Below are 25,430 nucleotides of genomic sequence, written 5' to 3' on the forward strand. Positions count from 1 at the left end.
CTATGATGAAACTGGCTCTCATGAGGATCGCCACAGGAAAGGAAGACCCAGAGTTACCTCTGCTGCAATAAAGTTAGTTACCAGCATCAGAAATTGCAGCCCAAATAAATACTTCAGAATTCAAGTAACAGACATCTCAACATCAACTGAATCAGGCCTTCATGGTCACATTTCTGCAAAGAAACCACACCAATAAGAAGACTTGCTTGGGCAAAGAAACACAAGCAAAGGACATTAGACCAGTGGAAATCTGTCCTTTGGTCTGATGAGTCCAAATTTGAGATTTTTGGTTCCAACCGCCGTGTCTTTGAGACACAGAGTATGTGAACGGATGATCTCCGCATGTGTGGTTCCCGCTGTGAAGCGTGGAGGTGATGGTGCTTTGCTGGCGACACTGTCTGATATATTTAGAATTCAAGGCACACTTAACCAGCATGGCTACCACAGCATTCTGTAGCGATACGCCATCTCATCTGGTTTGGTCTTAGTGGGTCTATAATTTGTTTTTCAACAGGACAATGACCCAACACACCTCCAGGCTGTGTAAGGGCTATTTGACCAAGGAGAGTGATGGAGTGCTGCATCAGATGACCTAGCCTTCACAATCACCCAACCTCAACCCAATTGAGATGGTTTGGGATGAGTTGAACTGTAGAGTGAAGGGAAAGCAGGCAACAAGCACTCAGCATATGTGGGAACAGCATTCCAGGTGAAGCTGGTTGAGAGAATGCCGAGAGTGTGCAAAGCTGTCATCAAGGCAAAGGGTGGCTACTTTAAAGAATCTAAAATATATTTGCATTTGTTTAACACTTTTTTGGTTACTACATGATTCCATAGATGTCTACACGTATTTTCTACAATGTAGAAAATAAAAACCCTGGAAGCAGTAGGTGTCAACTTTTGACTGGTACTGTATATTTATTTGGTGTTACATGTAGGAGTGGATTTCTTTTAATTTGGGGTGCTTTAATCAAATAAAGAAACAAACATATCTGTTGTGCCCTTGAGCAAGACATTTAACCCCTAATATGCAGGGGTTTTCCTGGATCAAAAAGGGTGGTGGGTGTGGCTGAATTTGAGCCCCCCATCTTGGCGGAGGTAGACGTTTTATTTAAGCCAATTTCTCCATGGTGCTAGAATACATTTTTGCAGTCTTAAAAGCAAATGTCCTGCAATTCTATGCATTTTACCATGACTAATGCTGTGTTCTAACAAATCAATACCGCTTAATTGCAATGCTCCCTGACTGTCAAGCTTTTTTGTGATTGTTAGTTAAATATAGTTCCATTAACTTTATTTGGTTTTAGTCATTTGTTTACATAAATCCAGTGTAAGAAATAAAAATAATTTCTTGTATACGTCGGGTTTCAATCGAAAGTCCGCACAGGGTTCCACGTCCACTCACCTCCCTTAGTGTCCTGATGAGAGGGGGCATTTCATTCCAGGGGGTGGTGTGGAACATTGAAGGTATACATTAGGCTTAACCTGCTGCGTTTAGCCTCTGACTGTCAGTGGTCTAGCAGAGTGCGATAAACAGAAAAAAAGATCCATTTCACTATGTACTAAAATACTTGGAAGGGTTGTAGATGAGGTATTTTTAATGTTAAAAAAACATTGTTCTGGTTTTGAAGATAGTTTGACATGTTACAGATGCCTTGTTAGGTGATCAACATGATTCACTCAACTTACTACACAGATCAGTAACACAAAGTAAGTACACCCAGCTAAAACCTTGGGGAGTGCAGACATTGGTATATCAAAAAGGTGAATATCGCCACACCTGACAACTTGACTGTTGTTGGGTAATGGCATGCAAAAGGACCCTGACAAGTATTAAACAGCCTTCATGGTTAAGTTAGTCCCATCCTTAACCCTTAGGGGAGAAGTTGACCTCTGACAGCCAAACTATGAAACAAATCTAAAAGCTTTAACAAAAGCAAGGTGTTGCCTGCCAGCTACAGTTAAAACAGACCCACTAATCAATGAGACGTGCTCGCAGCAAGTGACACTTGCGCTAGGTAGACTCAGCGATAAGACGTACATGCAAAAACTAAACAGCATATTGGGTCAATAGACTCAACTTCTGTGATGTTTTGGTGCTCTGGCTAACCAAACTTCTTGCGCCGGCCAAATGCCACGCCAACGGAAGGGCCTGGATCCCGGCGATTTCTAGAAAGCAAACATCCTAACCGTTTTGATTGGTCCCAGAGACAGATGTGCTGTGCCAGAACACACTTGGATAAAGCAGCGTTTAGAAAATGTGTCATTGGCTTCGATACCCTGGTTAAAGACGATCTGATGACTTTGTTTTGTACAACACCCTTCATTATGAGGGCAGTCTCAGACTGAAGTATGTAGCGAACATAGAGCAGCGGAAGAATTCAATTTGAGTTGTTATGAAACAAACCCGTGCACATACTGTCTGTGACAGCAAAGTCTTGCATCTCGCTCATCTCAATATCTGCGGTGCTGCTCGTGGCAACATTTTGTTGAGTCTACCTTTAAATGTCTTTGTATGCTTCAAGTCTAAGGAAAACATGGAGCTTTTATTGTTAGGGTGGAGTTAACCTCTGGTCTTTAGGGCCAAGACACCTATAGTTTGGTGGCAGAGAGTACTTAGCACCTCTGAACGTAATTTGTGAACAGTGTGTGCACCGATTTTCCATGTAGAAGCACGAGTCAGACGTCTACAGAGGGTGGTCACAAACGATCGGCACACGAACGCTAGATCCACATTCGGCGCGATGTGTGAAAGCTTTTAGGGTAAGTTAACCCTGGACATGGCGTGTCACAGTAAGGCATCTATAGTTCACCTTCTCCCAACACTGGCTAAATACAGACAGACCTTCTAACAATGGCTAGCTAGACCGACAGCTGGTAAAAGTGCAATAATATTGTTTTTAAAAGCAAATGAAAAGATTTGACAATCATAAACTTAACATAATTGCCTCTACAGAGACCCAGTCACACATACAAACCCTTTATAAAACCCAGAGCAGACATTCAGAAATACTGGAGAATGACAATATTAACAGTTTCCTTTCAGATACAGTTGAAATCAGAAGTTTACATACACTTAGGTTGGAGTCATTAAAACTTGTTTTTCAACCACTCCACTAGTTTTGGCAAGTCGGTTAGAACATCTACTTTGTGTATGACACAAGTAATTTTTCCAACAATTATTACAGACAGATTATTTCACTTATAATTCACTGTGTCAGAAGTTTCCATACACTAAGTTGACTGTGCCTTTAAACAGCTTGGGAAATGATGTCAATTGGAGGTGTGGATGTATTTCAAGGCCTACCTTCAAACTCAGTGCCTCTTTGCTTGACATCATGGGAAAATCAAAAGAAATCAGCCAAGACCTCAGAAAATAAATTGTAGACCTCCACAAGTCTGGTTCATCCTTGGGAGCAATTTCCAAACGCCTGAAGGTACCACGTTCATCTGTACAAACAATAGTACGCAAGTATAAACACCATGGGACCACGCAGCCATCATACCGCTCAGGAAGGAGACACGTTCTGTCTCCTAGAGATTAACGTACTTTGGTGCGAAAAGTGCAAATCAATCCCAGAACAACAGCAAAGGACCTTGTGAAGATGCTGGAGGAAAGAGGTACAAAAGTATATATCCACAGTAAAACGAGTCCTATATTGACGTAACCTGAAAGGCCGCTCAACAAGGAAGCAGCCACTGCTCCAAACCCGCCATAAAAAAGCCACACTACGGTTTGAAACAAAAATATAACTGTTTGGCCATAATGACCATCGTTATGTTTGGAGGAAAAAGGGGGACGCTTGCAAGCCGAAGAACACCATCCCAACCGTGAAGCACGGGGGTGGCAGCATCATGTTGTGGGGGTGCTTTGCTGCAGGAGGGTCTGGTGCACTTTACAAAATGGATGGCATGAAGAAGGAATATTATGGGGATATATTGAAGCAACATCTCAAGACATCAGTCAGGAAGTTAAAGCTTGGTCGCAAATGGGTTGAATGACCCCAAGCATACTTCCAAAGTTGTGGCAAAATGGCTTAAGGACAACAAAGTCAAGGTATTGGAGTGGCCATCACAAAGCCCTGACCTCAATCCCATAGAAAATGTGTGGGCAGAACTGAAAAAGCGTGTGCGAGCAAGGAGGCCTACAAACCTGACTCAGTTACACCAGCTCTGTCAGGAGGAATGGGCCAAAATTCACCCAAATTATTGTGGGAAGCTTGTGGAAGGAAACATTTGACCAATGTTAAACAATTTTGAAGACATTGCAACCAAATACTAATTGAGTGTATGTAAACTTCTGACCCACTGGGAATGTGATTCTCTCTATTATTCTGACATTTCACATTCTGAAAATAAAGTGGTGATCCTAATTGACCTAAGACAGGGAAATTTTACGAGGATTTAATGTCAGGAATTGTGAAACTGAGTATTGTATTTGGCTAAGGTGTATGTAAACTTCCGACTCCAACTGTATGATGGTCAACATCACCCACATAATACTGCCTCAGATTCCATTGGACCATTCCTGTTTGGGGGAACATTCCAGGTTGGTTCTGACATCAGGAGAGAATTCAATCTCCATGAACACATTTCACCAAAAACGGGAACACCGTGCTCTCCATGATGTAATCGTCTAATGACTAAACATGAGGAAGTAAAAGCACCCTTTAAAATCGATCCGTTATAAATATCGTAATCATCTTGCCCCAGCACCGCCCTCCTAATCCATGTGTCCAGTGGGAGGAGCCTGTTGCCATGGTGGGGTGTCCAGTTGGTTGCTATGGTAACCACAGCTGTTAAGTCCATAAATACAACATGTACCAAAAATAGAATGTTATCTTGTACCATTAACATTTGAAAAAGGATCTCCAGTGACTTTTCCTCTGGCATACCATTGATGTCACCATGATGTCATACCACCACTTTCCCCTTGATCTCCATGGCGTTCTCAGAGGGTTTACTGGACTGTTCCTCTGTCAGAGTAATGTAGGAGTACACCAGGCTACCTGCAATACTGACACACACACACACACACACACACACCATTAACTGTCTGAAATGAATTACTATTTCTGCTGTTGTGTGACTGGTTCAGTGTGCAATAGTGACTTAAGTCCAAATATATATCTGGTACATACCTGATATTTAACCCAATGAAATTTGTCCAAGAGAAAATGTAGTCCCCACCAAACACCATCCCGATGTATGTCACTAGAATATTCTGTAAGAAAGAGCGTAGTAGAAGGATTAAAAAACATTTTATCGTGTCATTATTGTTGGGTAGAGAGCGTTTGTCATTATTAATGGGTTAGAAAAGTTTTGTCAACAGGTTCGGGTTAGAGAGCGTTTTATCATGTCATTATTAGGGATGCACAATATAAAATCGGTGAACTTGCCGACATCGGTATCGGCCCAATGTCAAAGCTACCGTGCATACCTATATAACGTAGGTACATGACGTAATGGCGTTACACGTGCAACACAGCACTCCTAACCTAGCCCACACAATGTCTGCTGTGTGGATCGAGCAGTCATTTGAAAGAGTAAGAACATTTCAGCTAGACAACTCAAAAGGTGAAATCTATTAACGCCAAAGTAATGGAATTCATTGCCCTTGACAATCAACCGTTCTCTGTCGTGGGTGATGTTGGCTTTCGCCGACACTACCAAGCGTGCTATTTTTCAGATGTTACCCTACCGGAGTTACACTGCTATTAGCTTCACACCGTTTGGGTCTTTGTGTGTCAAAAAGAAACAGTAGTACTGTCAAAGCTGTACAGAAAAGTAAACACCGGCCACGAACGATGTGTTTACAATATTGCGTTGGTAATAAAGCATAATAATTTGTTTGATCGCAACTTCTGGGGTAGCTAGCTTTAGCTTGGTACCTAGCCAGCACCAATACAAACAGCCTGAAAACAATGATCAGTAGAAACTGCAGTCATTTTCATTATTCTTAGCAATGATTTAGGAATCCTTGTGAGTATTAGCTAGGTTGCCACTTGTTGTTCATGATAATAAATTAGCTTTGGGCAACAGGGTTAAGCAGCCAGCTAGCTTCATCTGGCTAGTGAGGCTCGACCTGACCGGGTTATGTGTTGTGAAGCTAGTCACAATAAGGATTAGGCACAATGGTGGAATTTGCGATTTGCCTTCAAAATAAAACTAGGCAAGTCAGTTAAGAACAAATTCTTATTTACAACGACGGCCCGGACGATGCTGGGCCAATTGTGCGCCACCCTATGAGACTCCCAATCACGGCCGGATGTTATCCAGCCTGGATTCGAACCAGGGACTGTAGTCACCCCTCTTGCACTGAGATGCAGTGCCTTAGACCGCTGCGTCCATGTGTGTGTTAACTATTTAACTGTACTAGAATGCTTAAAACGCCGCAAATAAAAGTTATCTGAAAATATCAGCCAATCACTAGTCATTATTGATGGGTTAGAGCATTTTATGTCATTATTGATGGGTTAGAGAGCGTTTTATCATGTCATTAATAATGGGTTAGTTAACGTTTTATCATTTCATTATTGATAGGGTAGGGTTAGAGAGCGTTTTATGTCATTATTAATGGGTTAGAGAGCATTTTATCAGGTCATTATTAATGGATTAGGGTTAGAGTGTTTTATCACATGGTTATTGATGGGTTAGTAAGCGTTCTCTCATGCCATTATTGATGGGTGGGTTAGTGTTTTATGTCATTAATGGGTTAGGGTAAGAGCATTCGATCACCTCATTAATGATGGGTTAGGGTAAGACATTTTATCTTGTCATTATTAATGGGGTTCTGTTCTGGGAGCTTACCTTGATACAGCCCACGATGGTGGTGGTTAGAGCTGAGTTGTATTGTGTACAGAGCACTGTAGAATACATCAGCACAAACCTGCAATACACCACAAGTCATCACACACACAGCACAGAAGGGTAGAAAACAGACGGAAGAGGAGTAGGGAAGAGGGGTAGAGAACAGACAGAGGATAAGAGTCAGGATCTCACCCCATTATACAGGATAGGATGAACTGGCTGAGAAACAGGATGTCTGACCAGCCATCATACTCCACCGCCTGTAGACATACACCATCATTAAGACAGCAGAGAAAGTGTATTTAGTAGTAGCTAACAACATAATGGCAGCTTTATGTGTTTCTGGCTGCTGGCCTCTTCACTTCCTGAGTTTGGAAAACCAGGTCTCTCTGTACCACTCTCTCTACCACTCTCTCAGACACTGTCTCTCTGTCTCGCACTCTTTTGGTATCTTATTAGGATCCCCAGTAGCTGTTGCAAAAGCAGCAACTACTCTTCCTGGGGTCCACACAAAACATGACATAATACAGAACATTAATAGACAAGTACAGAACTACAAAAACGGCACACGTAGCCTACATCTCAATACACACACAAACTATTTAGGTCAAACGGGAGAGGTGTTGCTTTATCTGTTTTTTTAAACCAGGTTTGCTGTTCATTTGACCAATATGAGATACAGTATTATATAGAGCCATTATTGCATGTTTTCTTGTTTGTTCTGGATTTAAGGACTATGATAAGACCCCTGGTGGCATGTCTGTTGGGGTACGTGTGTGTGTCAGAGCTGTGTGTAAGTTGACTATGCTAACAATCTGGAATTTAATATTAATGTTTCTTATAAAAAGAAGAACTGATGCAGTCAGTCTCTCCTCAACGCTTAGCCAAGAGAGACTGGCATTTTTCCAGTTGCTTGCGAAAGTATTAACCCCCCTTGACATTTTTCCCATTTTGTTGCCTTACAACCTGGAATTAAAATAGTTTTTGGGGGGGTTTGTATCATTTGATTTATACAACATGCCTACCACTTTGAAGATGCTAAATATTTTTTATTGTGAAACAAGCAAGAAATAAGAAGAAAAAAAACAGAACTTGAGCATGCATAACTATTCACCCCCCCAAAGTCAATACTTTGTAGAGCCACCTTGTGCAGCAATTACAGCTGCAAGTCTCTTGGGGTATGTCTCTATAAGCTTGGCACATCTAGCCACTGGGATTTCTTCAAGGCAAAACTGCTCCAGCTCCTTCAAGTTGGATGGGTTCCGCTGGTGTACAACAATCTTTTAGTCATACCACAGATTCTCAATTGGATTGAGGTCTGGGCTTTGACAAGGCCATTCCAATACATTTAAATGTTTCCCCTTAAACCACTTGAGTGTTGCTTTAGCAGTATGCTTAGGGCCATTGTCCTGCTGGAAGGTGAACCTCCGTCCCAGTCTCAAATCTCTGGAAGACTGAAACAGGTTTCCCTCAAGAATTTCCCTGTATTTAGAGCCATCCTTCAATTCTGACCAGTTTCCCAGTCCATGCTGATGAAAAACATCCCCACAGCATGATGCTGCCACCACCATGCTTCACTGTGGGGATGGTGTTCTCGGGGTGATGAGAGGTGTTGGGTTTGTACCAGACATAGCGTTTTCCTTGATGGCCAAAAAGCTCAATTTTAGTTTCATCTGACCAGAGTACCTTCTTCCATATGTTTGGGGAGTCTCCCACATGCCTTTGGCAAACACCAAACGCGTTTGCTTATTTTTTTCTTAAGCAATGCCATTTAATGGCCACTCTTCCGTAAAGCCCAGCTCTGTGAAGTGTACGGCTTAAAGTGGTCCTATGGACAGATACTCCAATCTCCGGTGTGGAGCTTTGCAGCTTTTTCAGGGTTATCCTATTTTTTTTTTTTGCCTCTCTGATTAATGCCCTCCTTGCCTGGTTCGTGAGTTTTGGTGGGCAGCCCTCATGTGGTGCCATATTCTTTCCATTTTTTAATAATGGATTTAATGGTGCTCCGTGGGATGTTCAAAGTTCCGGATATGTTTTAATAACCCAACCCTGATCTGTACTTCTCCACAACCTTGTCCCTGACCTGTTTGGAGAGCTCCTTGGTCTTCATGGTGCCGCTTGCTTGGTGGTGCCCCTTGCTTAGTGGTGTTGCAGAATCTGGGGCCTTTCAGAACAGGTGTATATATACTGAGATCATGTGACACTTAAATAAAGTCCACCTGTGTGCAATCTAACTAATTATGTTACTTCTGAAGGTAATTGGTTGCACCAGATCTTATTTAGTGGCTGCATAGCAAAGGGGGTGAATACATATGCACGCACCACTTTTCCTTTTTTTATTTTTTTATTGAAACAAGTTGTTTTTTTCCCACCAATTTGGACTATTTTTGTTTGCCTATTACCGGAAATCCAAATAAAAGTTGTAATGCAACTAAATAGGAAAAGCACCAAGGGAGATGAATACTTTTGCAAGGCACTGTAGTATTTATATCAGCCCTCTGATTACAATGAAGAGCAAGACGTGCCGCTCTGTTCTGGGAGTTCAAGATCTTTTATTGCAGCACTCGACCGGACAATAATCAAGACAAGAAAACTAGAGCCTGCAGGACTTGTGTCAAAAGCACAGCATCTCTTTATTACAGACAGACTGCTCTCCATCTTCACAACCATTGAATATGTTTTGACCATGACAGTTTACAATCTAAGGAACAACAAGTAATTTAATCCCCTCAACTTGTACAACCGCCACTGAGGTCTAGAACTTCGGAAATGATTTGCACCAAATAAAATGCTATTCGTTTTAGAGATGTTCAGGGCCAGTTTATTACTGGCACCCATTCCAAAACAGACTGCAATTGTTAAGGGTTTTGATGACTTCATTAGCTGTGGTTGATGAGTATCTGGTTGAATCATCAGCATACATGGACATACAGGCTTTCTGTAATGCCAGTGACAGGTCATTGGTCAAAATAGAAACAAGTGGCGGAGCTAAAGAGCTGCCCTGTGGTACACTACACCTTAAATGTTTGACATTAAGGAAGCTTCCATTACAGAAGCCCCTCTGAGTTCTATTAGATAGCTCTGAATCCACGATATTGCAATCTGAGGTTGAAAATCCATAAATTCTCTCAACAACAGGTTATGGTCAAAGGCTGCACTGAAATCTAACAGAACAGCACCCACAATCGTCTTCTTTTACATTTAAGTCAGTGAAGTACATGTTGAGTGCCCTTCTCTATAAGCATGCTGAAAGTCTGTTGTTAATTTGTTTACAGAGAAATAGCATTGTATTTGGTTGTACTGTATTTCCAACAGTTTGCTAAGAGTTGGCAGCAAGCTGATAGGTCTGGTGTTAGAACCAGTAAAGGCCGCTTTACCACTCTTGGGTAGCCGAATGACTTTGACTTCCCTCCAGGCCTGAGGACAAAGACTTTCCTCTAGGCTCAGATTAAAGACATGACAGACAGATGCTTTTCTTTAATTATTAGTTTTTTCATGCATGAGTACGACGGCTAACTGTTCGTTGTTGACGTTTCCTGCCTAAGTTTGCCCACTTTGCCAATTGTCTCGCGCCCTCCCTCTCAGTCTCTCCATGACATCAGCACATTGAGAGACTGCTGCCACACAGACCGGTAGACAGACATATCTTACCCTCTGAACGTCTCCAGTGAGTTGAGCTAGCAGCATTGTTGGAAAGATCATAAACAACGCATTATAATACAGCAAGCCATACTTCCCCAGCTCCTGAGGGGGAGGGAGAGAGGGGAGGGGCAGAAGAGGCAGGAAAAAGAGGGAGAGAAGAGAACAGAGAGGGTTATTCATGATGGTACATTCCTCTCTAGCCAGCATACAGCTGTCACCAGCTCACTGCTCTGGTTGTTGGGACGGCATGCTAACTCCATATATGGTGGTAGAATAGTACCTCAGTGTCTATGCTGGTAGCTTTATCATTAGTCTAAAGAACAGTACATAAAAATTACTTTGGCAGTAGTAGAATAGTATAACTAGAGGTAGAATATAACTAGTAGTAGAATAGTATAACTAGTAGTAGAATAGTATAACTAGTGGTAGAATAGTATAACTAGCGGTAGTATAGTATAACTAGCAGTATAGCTAGTGGTAGAATAGTATAACTAGTAGTAGAATAGTATAACTAGCGGTAGTATAGTATAACTAGCAGTATAGCTAGTAGTAGAATAGTATAACTAGCGGTAGAATAGTATAACTAGCAGTATAGCTAGTAGTAGAATAGTATAACTAGCGGTAGAATAGTATAACTAGTAGTATAGCTAGTGGTAGAACAGTATAACTAGTGGTATAACTAGTAGTAGAATAGTATAATTAGTAGTATAGCTAGTGGTATAACTAGTAGTAGAATAGTATAACTAGTAGTAGAATAGTACAGCTAGTGGTAGAACAGTATAACTAGTAGTATAATAGTATAACTAGTAGTATAGCTAGTGGTAGAACAGTATAACTAGTAGTAGAATAGTATAACTAGTGGTATAATAGTATGATAGTATAACTGATGGTACAATAGTATAACTAGTGGTATAACTAGTGGTGATGAGAGATCATAAAACAAGTATACATTAGTAGTCAAAGCAGTAGCATAAAGTGAATTAGAAAGCTAGCAGACAGTGTAATATGAGTGCAACAGCCAACCTCATGTCAACTCCCAAAATTAACTCTCATTCAGAAGTCACTTTCTAAACATATCTCAGCCTGCCTGTGCTCTACTGGAGTACAAGCCTTGATCATTTATTGAGTTAAAACTTCAGTCACAAGTTTTGTCTGATTAACTGATGAACTAAACTAACTGGTATCCAACAATAACATGTGAAGGATAGCTTGCCTTCCATTATCTCCACATATACTACATGACCAAAGTATGTGGACACCTGCTCTACAAACATCGCATTCCAAAATCACGGGCATTAAAATATGGATTTCGTCCCCCCTTTGCTGGGAAGGCTTTCCACTGGACGTTGGAACATTGCTGCGGGGACTTGCTTCCATTCAGCCACAAGAGCATTAGTGAGGTTAGGTACTGATGTCGGCCGATTGGGCCTGGCTCGCAGTCGATGTTCCAATTCATCCCAAAGGTGTTCGATGGGGTTGAGGTCAGGAATCTGTGCAGGCCAGTCAAGTTCTTCCACACCGATCTCGACAAACCATTTCTGTATGGACCTCGCTTTGTGCACGGGGTCATTGTCATGCTGAAACAGGAAACGGCCTTCCCCAAACTGTTTCCAAAAAGTTGGAAGCACAGAATAGTCTAGAATGTCATTGTATGCTGTCGAGTTAAGATTTCCCTTCACTGGAACTAAGGGGCCGGAACCATGAAAAACAGCTCCAGACCATTATTCCTCCACCTCCCTGACCAAGGCCCTTCTCCCCCGATTGCTCAAATTAATGTAATAAATTTTTGAATAAGGCTGTAACGTAACAAAATGTGGGGAAAGTGAAAGGGTCTGAATACTTTCCGAATGCTCGGTGCTAAATATATTAGTACAGCTAGGTACAACATACGGTATCAGTCAAAAGTTTGGACACACCTCTTTCAAGGGTTTTTCTTTATTTTTTCTATTTTCTACATTGTAGAATATTGAAGACATCAAAACTATGAAATAACACATATGTAGTATGTGTAGTAGTATGTGTGCTTCTACACCTGCATTACTAGCTGTTTGGGGTTTTAGGCTGGGTGTCTGTACAGCACTTCGAGATATTAGCTGATGTACGAAGGGCTATATAAAATAAAATTGATTGATTGATTGATAGTAAACAAAAAAAGCATTCAAAATATATTTTAGATTCTTCAAAGTAGCCTTGATGACAGCTTTGCACATACTTGGCATTCTCTCAACCTGCTTCATCTGGAATGCTTTTCCAACAATCTTGAAGGAGTTCCTACATATGCTGAGCACTTGTTGGCTGCTTTTCCTTCACACTGCGGTCCAACTCATCCCAAACCATCTCAATTGGGTTGAGATCGGGTGATTGTGAAGGCTAGGTCATCTGATGCAGCACTCCATCCCTCTCCTTCTTGGTCAAATAGCCCTTACACAGCCTGGAGGTGAGTTGGGCCATTGTCCTGTTGAAAAACAAATGATAGTCCCACTAAGACCAAACCAGATAGGATGGCGTATCGCGACAGAATGCTGTGGTATCCATGCTGGTTAAGTGTGCCTTGAATTCTAAATAAATCACATACAGTGTCACCAGCAAAGCACCATCACACCTCCTCCTCCATGCTTCATGGTGGGAACCACACATGCGGAGATCATCCGTTCACCTACTCTGCATCTCACAAAGACACGGCGGTTGGAACCAAAAATCTCAAATTAGAACTCAGACCAAAGGACAGATTTCCACCGGTCTAATGTCCCTTACTCTTCTTTCTTGGCCCAAGCAAGTCAATTCTTCTTATCGGTGTCCTTTAGTAGTGGTTTCTTTGCAGCAATTCGACCATGAAGGCCTGATTCACGCAGTCTCCTCTGAACAGTTGATGTTGAGATGTGTTTGTTACTTGAACTCTGTGAAGCATTTATTTGGGCTGCAATCTGAGGTGCAGTTAACTCTAATGAATGTATCCTCTGCAGCAGAGGTAACTCTGGGTCTTCCTTTCCTGTGGCGGTCCTCATGAGAGCCAGTTTCATCATAGCACTTGAAGAAACTTAATGTTCCGAAGTAGGGATGGACTGTCCTTTCTCTTTGCTTATTTGAGCTGTTCTTGCCATAATATGGACTGGTCTTTCACCAAATAGGGCTATCTTCTGTATACCACCTACTGTGTCACAACACAACTGATTGGCTCAAACACATTGAGGAAATAAATGCCACAAATGTACTTTGAACAAGGTACACCTGTTAATTGAAATGCATTCCAGGTGACTACCTCATGAAGCTGGTTGACAGAATGCCAAGAGTGACTACTTTGAACAATCTCAAATATAAAATATATTTTGATTGGTTTACACGTTTTTGGTTACTACATGTGTTATTTCATAGTTTTGATGTCGTCACTATTATTCTACAATGTAAAAAATAGTAGAAAGAAAAAACCTGGAATGTGTAGGTGTTTCCAAACTTTTGACTGGTACTGTATATTAGTCCAGCTGGGTGCTACATACAGTACTAGTCAAAAGTTGACACACTTACTCATTCAATATGTGGAATTTCTTCCCTTCTTAATGCGTTTGAGCCAATCAGAAGACCCAGAGTTACCTCTGCTGCAGAGGTTCATTAGTTACCAGCCTCAGAAATTGCAGCCCAAATAACAGACAACTCAACATCAACTCTTCAGAGGAGACTGCATGAATCAGGTCTTCATGCTCAAATTGCTGAAAAGAAACCTCTACTTAAGGTCACCAACAAAAAAGACTTGCTTGTGCCAAGAAACACGAGCAAAGGACATTAGACCAGTGGAAATCTGTCATTTGGTCTGATCAGTCCAAATTTGAGATTTTTGGTTCCAACCAGTGTGTCTTTGAGATGCAGAGTAGGTGAACGGATGATCTCTGCATGTGTGGTTCCCACTGTGAAGCATGGAGGTGATGGTGCTTTGCTGGTGACACTGTCTGATTTATTTAGAATTCAAGGCACACTTAACCTGCATGGCAACCACAGCATTCTGTAGCGATACGCCATCCCATCTGGTTTGCGCTTAGTGGGACTATCATTTGTTTTACAACAGGACAATGATCCAACACACCTCCAGGCTGTGCAAGGGCTATTTGACCAAGAAGGAGAGGGATGGAGTGCTGCATCAGATGACCTGGCCTCCACAATCACCCTACCTTAACCCAATTGATATGGTTTGGGATGAGTTGGACCACAGAGTTAAGGAAAAGCAGCCAACAAGTGCTCAGCATATGTGGGAACTCCCTTCAAGACTGTTGGAAAAGCAGGTTGACAGAAGGACAAAGCTGTCATCAAGGCAAAGGGTGGCTGCTTTTTTGGTTACTACATGATTTCATGTGTTATTTCATAGTTTTGATGTCTTCACTATTATTCTACAATGAAGAAAATAGTTTAAAAAAAGCAAAACCCTTGAATCTGTAGTTGTGTCCACACTTTTGACTTGTACTATATGAATGTATATATACAGTTGAAGTCGGAAGTTTACATACACCTTAGCCAAATACATTTTAACTCAGTTTTTCACAATTCCTGACATTTAATCGTAGTAAAATTTCTCTGTCTTAGGTCAGTTAGGATCACCACTTTATTTTAAGAATGTGAAATGTCAGAATAATAAGAGAGAATGATTTATTTCAGGTTTTATTTCTTTCATCACATTCCCAGTGGGTCAGAAGTTTACATACATTCAATTAGTATTCGGTAGCATTGCCTTTAAACTGTTTAACTTGGGTCAAACGTTCCGGGTTGCCTTCCACAAGCTTTCAATAATAAGTTGGGTGAATTTTGGCCCATTCCTCCTGACAGAGCTGGAGTAACTGAGTCAGGTTTTTAGGCCTCCTTGCTCGCACATGCTTTTTCAGTTCTGCCCACAAATTTTCTATAAGATTGAGGTCAGGGCCTTGTGATGGCCACTCCAATACCTTGACTTTGTTGTCCTTAAACCATTTTGCCACAACTTTGGAAGTATGCTTGGGGTCATTGTCCATTTGGAAGACCCATTTGCGACCAAGCTTTAACTTCCTGACTGATGTCTTGAGATGTTGCTTCAATATAACGACATAATGTTCCTACCTCATGATGCCATCTATTTTGTGAAGTGCACCAGTACCTCCTGCAGCAAAGCACCCCCACAACATGATGCTGCCACCCCCGTGCTTCACGGTTGGGAAGGTGTTCTTCGGCTTGCAAGCGTCCCCCTTTTTCCTCCAAACATAACGATGGTCATTATGGCCAAACAGTTATATTTGTTTCATCAGACCAGAGGACATTTCTCCAAAAAGTACGATATTTGTCCCCATGTGCAGTTGCAAACCGTAGTCTGGCTTTTTTAAGGCGGTTTTGGAGCTTCCTTGCTATGCGGCCTTTCAGGATATGTCGATATAGGACTCGTTTTACTGTGGATATAGATACATTTGTACCCGTTTCCTCAAGCATCTTTCACAAGGTCCTTTGCTGTTGTTCTGGGATTGATTTGCACTTTTCGCACCAAAGTACGTTACTCTCTAGGAGACAGAACGTGTCTCCTTCCTGAGCGGTATGATGGCTGCGTGGTCCCATGGTGTTTATACTTGCGTACTATTGTTTGTACAGATGAACGTGGTACCTTCAGACGTTTGGAAAGTGCTCCCAAGGATGAATTTCTAAGGTCTTGGCTGATTTCTTTTGATTTTCCCATGATGCCAAGCAAAGAGGCACTGAGTTTGAAGGTAGGCCTTGAAATACATCCACAGGTACACCTCCAATTGACTCAAATGATGTCAATTAGCCTATCAGAAGCTTCTAAAACCATGACATAATTTTCTGGAATTTTCCAAGCTGTTTAAAGGCACTGTCAACTTAGTGTATGTAAACTTCTGACCCACTGGAATTGTGATACAGTGAAGTAAACAATTGTTGGAAAAATTACTTGTGTCATGCACAAAGTAGATGTCCTAACCGACTTGCCAAAACTATAGTTTGTTAACAAGAAATTTGTGGAGTGGTTGAAAAACGATTTTTAATGACTCCAACCTAAGTGTATGTAAACTTCCGACTTCAACTGTATATACATACACACACAAATATATTATATACACACACACACACACACACACATTAGTCCAGCTAGCTGCTACATACCTTCGAGTCCAGCTAGCTGCTACATACCTTCGAGTCTAGCTTCTGCTTGACATAGGCTCCGTTAGCTGCAGTCAGAACATCATTTAGCAGAATAAACACATAGCCTTGGAGGTCGAAAGACAGGTCAGCACTGGAGAGAGAGAACACGTACGGACGGACACACACAGCAGGTCAGTGCAGTAGAGCGCAGAGACAGGTCAGAAACATAAGGGAGGGTGAACATGTTGAAACATGTATTTAGCTGGGGGCAGAGACTCAGCTAACACACGCCGTAAAGATAACATTCTAGAGAGGGCATGACTCCTCCAGCACAACTCAAAGAGATCATTTAAACACTTTATGAATTGATTCATTTTATTTTTGGTAAAACAATATGCAGTTTAAAACAGTTTTTAAACTGCTAGAAACCCAGAGGATGACACCTAAGATATTATATACCATATGAATAAAGCTGACCTAAGATATTATATACCATATGAATAAAGCTGACCTGAAGATATTATATACCATATGAATAAAGCTGACCTGAGATATTATATACCATATGAATAAAGCTGACCTGAAGATATTATATACCATATGAATAAAGCTGACCTAAGATATTATATACCATATGAATAAAGCTGACCTAAGATATTATATACCATATGAATAAAGCTGACCTAAGATATTATATACCATATGAATAAAGCTGACCTAAGATATTATATACCATATGAATAAAGCTGACCTAAGATATTATATACCATATGAATAAAGCTGACCTAAGATATTATATACCATATGAATAAAGCTGACCTAAGATATTATATACCATATGAATAAAGCTGACCTAAGATATTATATACCATATGAATAAAGCTGACCTAAGATATTATATACCATATGAATAAAGCTGACCTAAGATATTATATACCATATGAATAAAGCTGACCTAAGATATTATATACCATATGAATAAAGCTGACCTAAGATATTATATACCATATGAATAAAGCTGACCTAAGATATTATATACCATATGAATAAAGCTGACCTAAGATATTATATACCATATGAATAAAGCTGACCTAAGATATTATATACCATATGAATAAAGCTGACCTAAGATATTATATACCATATGAATAAAGCTGACCTAAGATATTATATACCATATGAATAAAGCTGACCTAAGATATTATATACCATATGAATAAAGCTGACCTAAGATATTATATACCATATGAATAAAGCTGACCTAAGATATTATATACCATATGAATAAAGCTGACCTAAGATATTATATACCATATGAATAAAGCTGACCTAAGATATTATATACCATATGAATAAAGCTGACCTGAGATATTATATACCATATGAATAAAGCTGACCTGAAGATATTATATACCATATGAATAAAGCTGACCTAAGATATTATATACCATATGAATAAAGCTGACCTAAGATATTATATACCATATGAATAAAGCTGACCTAAGATATTATATACCATATGAATAAAGCTGACCTAAGATATTATATACCATATGAATAAAGCTGACCTAAGATATTATATACCATATGAATAAAGCTGACCTAAGATATTATATACCATATGAATAAAGCTGACCTAAGATATTATATACCATATGAATAAAGCTGACCTAAGATATTATATACCATATGAATAAAGCTGACCTAAGATATTATATACCATATGAATAAAGCTGACCTAAGATATTATATACCATATGAATAAAGCTGACCTAAGATATTATATACCATATGAATAAAGCTGACCTGAGATATTATATACCATATGAATAAAGCTGACCTGAGATATTATATACCATATGAATAAAGCTGACCTGAGATATTATATACCATATGAATAAAGCTGACCTGAAGATATTATATACCATATGAATAAAGCTGACCTAAGATATTATATACCATATGAATAAAGCTGACCTAAGATATTATATACCATATGAATAAAGCTGACCTAAGATATTATATACCATATGAATAAAGCTGACCTAAGATATTATATACCATATGAATAAAGCTGACCTAAGATATTATATACCATATGAATAAAGCTGACCTAAGATATTATATACCATATGAATAAAGCTGACCTAAGATATTATATACCATATGAATAAAGCTGACCTAAGATATTATATACCATATGAATAAAGCTGACCTAAGATATTATATACCATATGAATAAAGCTGACCTAAGATATTATATACCATATGAATAAAGCTGACCTAAGATATTATATACCATATGAATAAAGCTGACCTAAGATATTATATACCATATGAATAAAGCTGACCTAAGATATTATATACCATATGAATAAAGCTGACCTAAGATATTATATACCATATGAATAAAGCTGACCTGAGATATTATATACCATATGAATAAAGCTGACCTGAAGATATTATATACCATATGAATAAAGCTGACCTGAAGATATTATATACCATATGAATAAAGCTGACCTAAGATATTATATACCATATGAATAAAGCTGACCTAAGATATTATATACCATATGAATAAAGCTGACCTAAGATATTATATACCATATGAATAAAGCTGACCTAAGATATTATATACCATATGAATAAAGCTGACCTAAGATATTATATACCATATGAATAAAGCTGACCTAAGATATTATATACCATATGAATAAAGCTGACCTAAGATATTATATACCATATGAATAAAGCTGACCTAAGATATTATATACCATATGAATAAAGCTGACCTAAGATATTATATACCATATGAATAAAGCTGACCTAAGATATTATATACCATATGAATAAAGCTGACCTGAGATATTATATACCATATGAATAAAGCTGACCTGAAGATATTATATACCATATGAATAAAGCTGACCTAAGATATTATATACCATATGAATAAAGCTGACCTAAGATATTATATACCATATGAATAAAGCTGACCTAAGATATTATATACCATATGAATAAAGCTGACCTAAGATATTATATACCATATGAATAAAGCTGACCTAAGATATTATATACCATATGAATAAAGCTGACCTAAGATATTATATACCATATGAATAAAGCTGACCTAAGATATTATATACCATATGAATAAAGCTGACCTAAGATATTATATACCATATGAATAAAGCTGACCTGAGATATTATATACCATATGAATAAAGCTGACCTGAAGATATTATATACCATATGAATAAAGCTGACCTAAGATATTATATACCATATGAATAAAGCTGACCTAAGATATTATATACCATATGAATAAAGCTGACCTAAGATATTATATACCATATGAATAAAGCTGACCTAAGATATTATATACCATATGAATAAAGCTGACCTGAGATATTATATACCATATGAATAAAGCTGACCTGAAGATATTATATACCATATGAATAAAGCTGACCTAAGATATTATATACCATATGAATAAAGCTGACCTAAGATATTATATACCATATGAATAAAGCTGACCTAAGATATTATATACCATATGAATAAAGCTGACCTAAGATATTATATACCATATGAATAAAGCTGACCTAAGATATTATATACCATATGAATAAAGCTGACCTAAGATATTATATACCATATGAATAAAGCTGACCTAAGATATTATATACCATATGAATAAAGCTGACCTAAGATATTATATACCATATGAATAAAGCTGACCTAAGATATTATATACCATATGAATAAAGCTGACCTAAGATATTATATACCATATGAATAAAGCTGACCTAAGATATGATATACCATATGAATAAAGCTGACCTAAGATATGATATACCATATGAATAAAGCTGACCTAAGATATGATATACCATATGAATAAAGCTGACCTAAGATATGATATACCATATGAATAAAGCTGACCTAAGATATGATATACCATATGAATAAAGCTGACCTAAGATATGATATACCATATGAATAAAGCTGACCTAAGATATTATATACCATATGAATAAAGCTGACCTAAGATATTATATACCATATGAATAAAGCTGACCTAAGATATTATATACCATATGAATAAAGCTGACCTAAGATATTATATACCATATGAATAAAGCTGACCTAAGATATTATATACCATATGAATAAAGCTGACCTAAGATATTATATACCATATGAATAAAGCTGACCTAAGATATTATATACCATATGAATAAAGCTGACCTAAGATATTATATACCATATGAATAAAGCTGACCTAAGATATTATATACCATATGAATAAAGCTGACCTAAGATATTATATACCATATGAATAAAGCTGACCTAAGATATTATATACCATATGAATAAAGCTGACCTAAGATATTATATACCATATGAATAAAGCTGACCTAAGATATTATATACCATATGAATAAAGCTGACCTAAGATATTATATACCATATGAATAAAGCTGACCTAAGATATTATATACCATATGAATAAAGCTGACCTAAGATATTATATACCATATGAATAAAGCTGACCTGAGATATTATATACCATATGAATAAAGCTGACCTGAGATATTATATACCATATGAATAAAGCTGACCTGAAGATATTATATACCATATGAATAAAGCTGACCTAAGATATTATATACCATATGAATAAAGCTGACCTAAGATATTATATACCATATGAATAAAGCTGACCTAAGATATTATATACCATATGAATAAAGCTGACCTAAGATATTATATACCATATGAATAAAGCTGACCTAAGATATTATATACCATATGAATAAAGCTGACCTAAGATATTATATACCATATGAATAAAGCTGACCTAAGATATTATATACCATATGAATAAAGCTGACCTAAGATATTATATACCATATGAATAAAGCTGACCTGAGATATTATATACCATATGAATAAAGCTGACCTGAGATATTATATACCATATGAATAAAGCTGACCTGAAGATATTATATACCATATGAATAAAGCTGACCTAAGATATTATATACCATATGAATAAAGCTGACCTAAGATATTATATACCATATGAATAAAGCTGACCTAAGATATTATATACCATATGAATAAAGCTGACCTAAGATATTATATACCAGATGAATAAAGCTGACCTAAGATATTATATACCATATGAATAAAGCTGACCTAAGATATTATATACCATATGAATAAAGCTGACCTAAGATATTATATACCATATGAATAAAGCTGACCTAAGATATTATATACCATATGAATAAAGCTGACCTAAGATATTATATACCATATGAATAAAGCTGACCTAAGATATTATATACCATATGAATAAAGCTGACCTAAGATATTATATACCATATGAATAAAGCTGACCTAAGATATTATATACCATATGAATAAAGCTGACCTAAGATATTATATACCATATGAATAAAGCTGACCTAAGATATTATATACCATATGAATAAAGCTGACCTAAGATATTATATACCATATGAATAAAGCTGACCTAAGATATTATATACCATATGAATAAAGCTGACCTAAGATATTATATACCATATGAATAAAGCTGACCTAAGATATTATATACCATATGAATAAAGCTGACCTAAGATATTATATACCATATGAATAAAGCTGACCTAAGATATTATATACCATATGAATAAAGCTGACCTAAGATATTATATACCATATGAATAAAGCTGACCTAAGATATTATATACCATATGAATAAAGCTGACCTAAGATATTATATACCATATGAATAAAGCTGACCTAAGATATTATATACCATATGAATAAAGCTGACCTAAGATATTATATACCATATGAATAAAGCTGACCTGAGATATTATATACCATATGAATAAAGCTGACCTAAGATATTATATACCATATGAATAAAGCTGACCTAAGATATTATATACCATATGAATAAAGCTGACCTAAGATATTATATACCATATGAATAAAGCTGACCTAAGATATTATATACCATATGAATAAAGCTGACCTAAGATATTATATACCATATGAATAAAGCTGACCTAAGATATTATATACCATATGAATAAAGCTGACCTAAGATATTATATACCATATGAATAAAGCTGACCTGAGATATTATATACCATATGAATAAAGCTGACCTGAAGATATTATATACCATATGAATAAAGCTGACCTAAGATATTATATACCATATGAATAAAGCTGACCTAAGATATTATATACCATATGAATAAAGCTGACCTAAGATATTATATACCATATGAATAAAGCTGACCTAAGATATTATATACCATATGAATAAAGCTGACCTAAGATATTATATACCATATGAATAAAGCTGACCTAAGATATTATATACCATATGAATAAAGCTGACCTGAGATATTATATACCATATGAATAAAGCTGACCTGAGATATTATATACCATATGAATAAAGCTGACCTGAAGATATTATATACCATATGAATAAAGCTGACCTAAGATATTATATACCATATGAATAAAGCTGACCTAAGATATTATATACCATATGAATAAAGCTGACCTAAGATATTATATACCATATGAATAAAGCTGACCTAAGATATTATATACCATATGAATAAAGCTGACCTAAGATATTATATACCATATGAATAAAGCTGACCTAAGATATTATATACCATATGAATAAAGCTGACCTGAGATATTATATACCATATGAATAAAGCTGACCTGAAGATATTATATACCATATGAATAAAGCTGACCTAAGATATTATATACCATATGAATAAAGCTGACCTAAGATATTATATACCATATGAATAAAGCTGACCTAAGATATTATATACCATATGAATAAAGCTGACCTAAGATATTATATACCATATGAATAAAGCTGACCTAAGATATTATATACCATATGAATAAAGCTGACCTAAGATATTATATACCATATGAATAAAGCTGACCTAAGATATTATATACCATATGAATAAAGCTGACCTAAGATATTATATACCATATGAATAAAGCTGACCTAAGATATTATATACCATATGAATAAAGCTGACCTAAGATATTATATACCATATGAATAAAGCTGACCTAAGATATTATATACCATATGAATAAAGCTGACCTAAGATATTATATACCATATGAATAAAGCTGACCTAAGATATTATATACCATATGAATAAAGCTGACCTAAGATATTATATACCATATGAATAAAGCTGACCTAAGATATTATATACCATATGAATAAAGCTGACCTAAGATATTATATACCATATGAATAAAGCTGACCTAAGATATTATATACCATATGAATAAAGCTGACCTAAGATATTATATACCATATGAATAAAGCTGACCTAAGATATTATATACCATATGAATAAAGCTGACCTAAGATATTATATACCATATGAATAAAGCTGACCTAAGATATTATATACCATATGAATAAAGCTGACCTAAGATATTATATACCATATGAATAAAGCTGACCTAAGATATTATATACCATATGAATAAAGCTGACCTGAGATATTATATACCATATGAATAAAGCTGACCTGAGATATTATATACCATATGAATAAAGCTGACCTGAAGATATTATATACCATATGAATAAAGCTGACCTAAGATATTATATACCATATGAATAAAGCTGACCTAAGATATTATATACCATATGAATAAAGCTGACCTAAGATATTATATACCATATGAATAAAGCTGACCTAAGATATTATATACCATATGAATAAAGCTGACCTAAGATATTATATACCATATGAATAAAGCTGACCTAAGATATTATATACCATATGAATAAAGCTGACCTAAGATATTATATACCATATGAATAAAGCTGACCTAAGATATTATATACCATATGAATAAAGCTGACCTGAAGATATTATATACCATATGAATAAAGCTGACCTAAGATATTATATACCATATGAATAAAGCTGACCTAAGATATTATATACCATATGAATAAAGCTGACCTAAGATATTATATACCATATGAATAAAGCTGACCTAAGATATTATATACCATATGAATAAAGCTGACCTAAGATATTATATACCATATGAATAAAGCTGACCTAAGATATTATATACCATATGAATAAAGCTGACCTAAGATATTATATACCATATGAATAAAGCTGACCTGAGATATTATATACCATATGAATAAAGCTGACCTGAAGATATTATATACCATATGAATAAAGCTGACCTAAGATATTATATACCATATGAATAAAGCTGACCTAAGATATTATATACCATATGAATAAAGCTGACCTAAGATATTATATACCATATGAATAAAGCTGACCTAAGATATTATATACCATATGAATAAAGCTGACCTAAGATATTATATACCATATGAATAAAGCTGACCTGAGATATTATATACCATATGAATAAAGCTGACCTGAAGATATTATATACCATATGAATAAAGCTGACCTAAGATATTATATACCATATGAATAAAGCTGACCTAAGATATTATATACCATATGAATAAAGCTGACCTGAGATATTATATACCATATGAATAAAGCTGACCTGAAGATATTATATACCATATGAATAAAGCTGACCTAAGATATTATATACCATATGAATAAAGCTGACCTAAGATATTATATACCATATGAATAAAGCTGACCTAAGATATTATATACCATATGAATAAAGCTGACCTAAGATATTATATACCATATGAATAAAGCTGACCTAAGATATTATATACCATATGAATAAAGCTGACCTAAGATATTATATAC

At 36.7% G+C, this 25,430-nt stretch overlaps 1 protein-coding gene across 1 annotated transcript; it reads right to left on the reverse strand.

The window, feature by feature from the left end:
• Nucleotides 1-1,580: 1,580 nt before the first annotated feature.
• LOC139540642 (nucleotide sugar transporter SLC35D2-like) lies at nt 1,581-16,737 on the reverse strand (the record flags this gene model as incomplete). Its single annotated transcript, XM_071344451.1, has 6 exons — nt 1,581-5,017; nt 5,142-5,224; nt 6,811-6,889; nt 7,003-7,070; nt 10,462-10,554; nt 16,603-16,737. Coding segments are annotated over 6 exons (561 nt in total), but the record flags the coding sequence as incomplete, so codon positions are not given.
• Between the last annotated feature and the right edge of the window lie 8,693 nt (nt 16,738-25,430).

The sequence above is a fragment of the Salvelinus alpinus genome, chromosome 16 (genome assembly GCF_045679555.1).
Source record: "Salvelinus alpinus chromosome 16, SLU_Salpinus.1, whole genome shotgun sequence".
Taxonomy (NCBI): domain Eukaryota; kingdom Metazoa; phylum Chordata; class Actinopteri; order Salmoniformes; family Salmonidae; genus Salvelinus; species Salvelinus alpinus.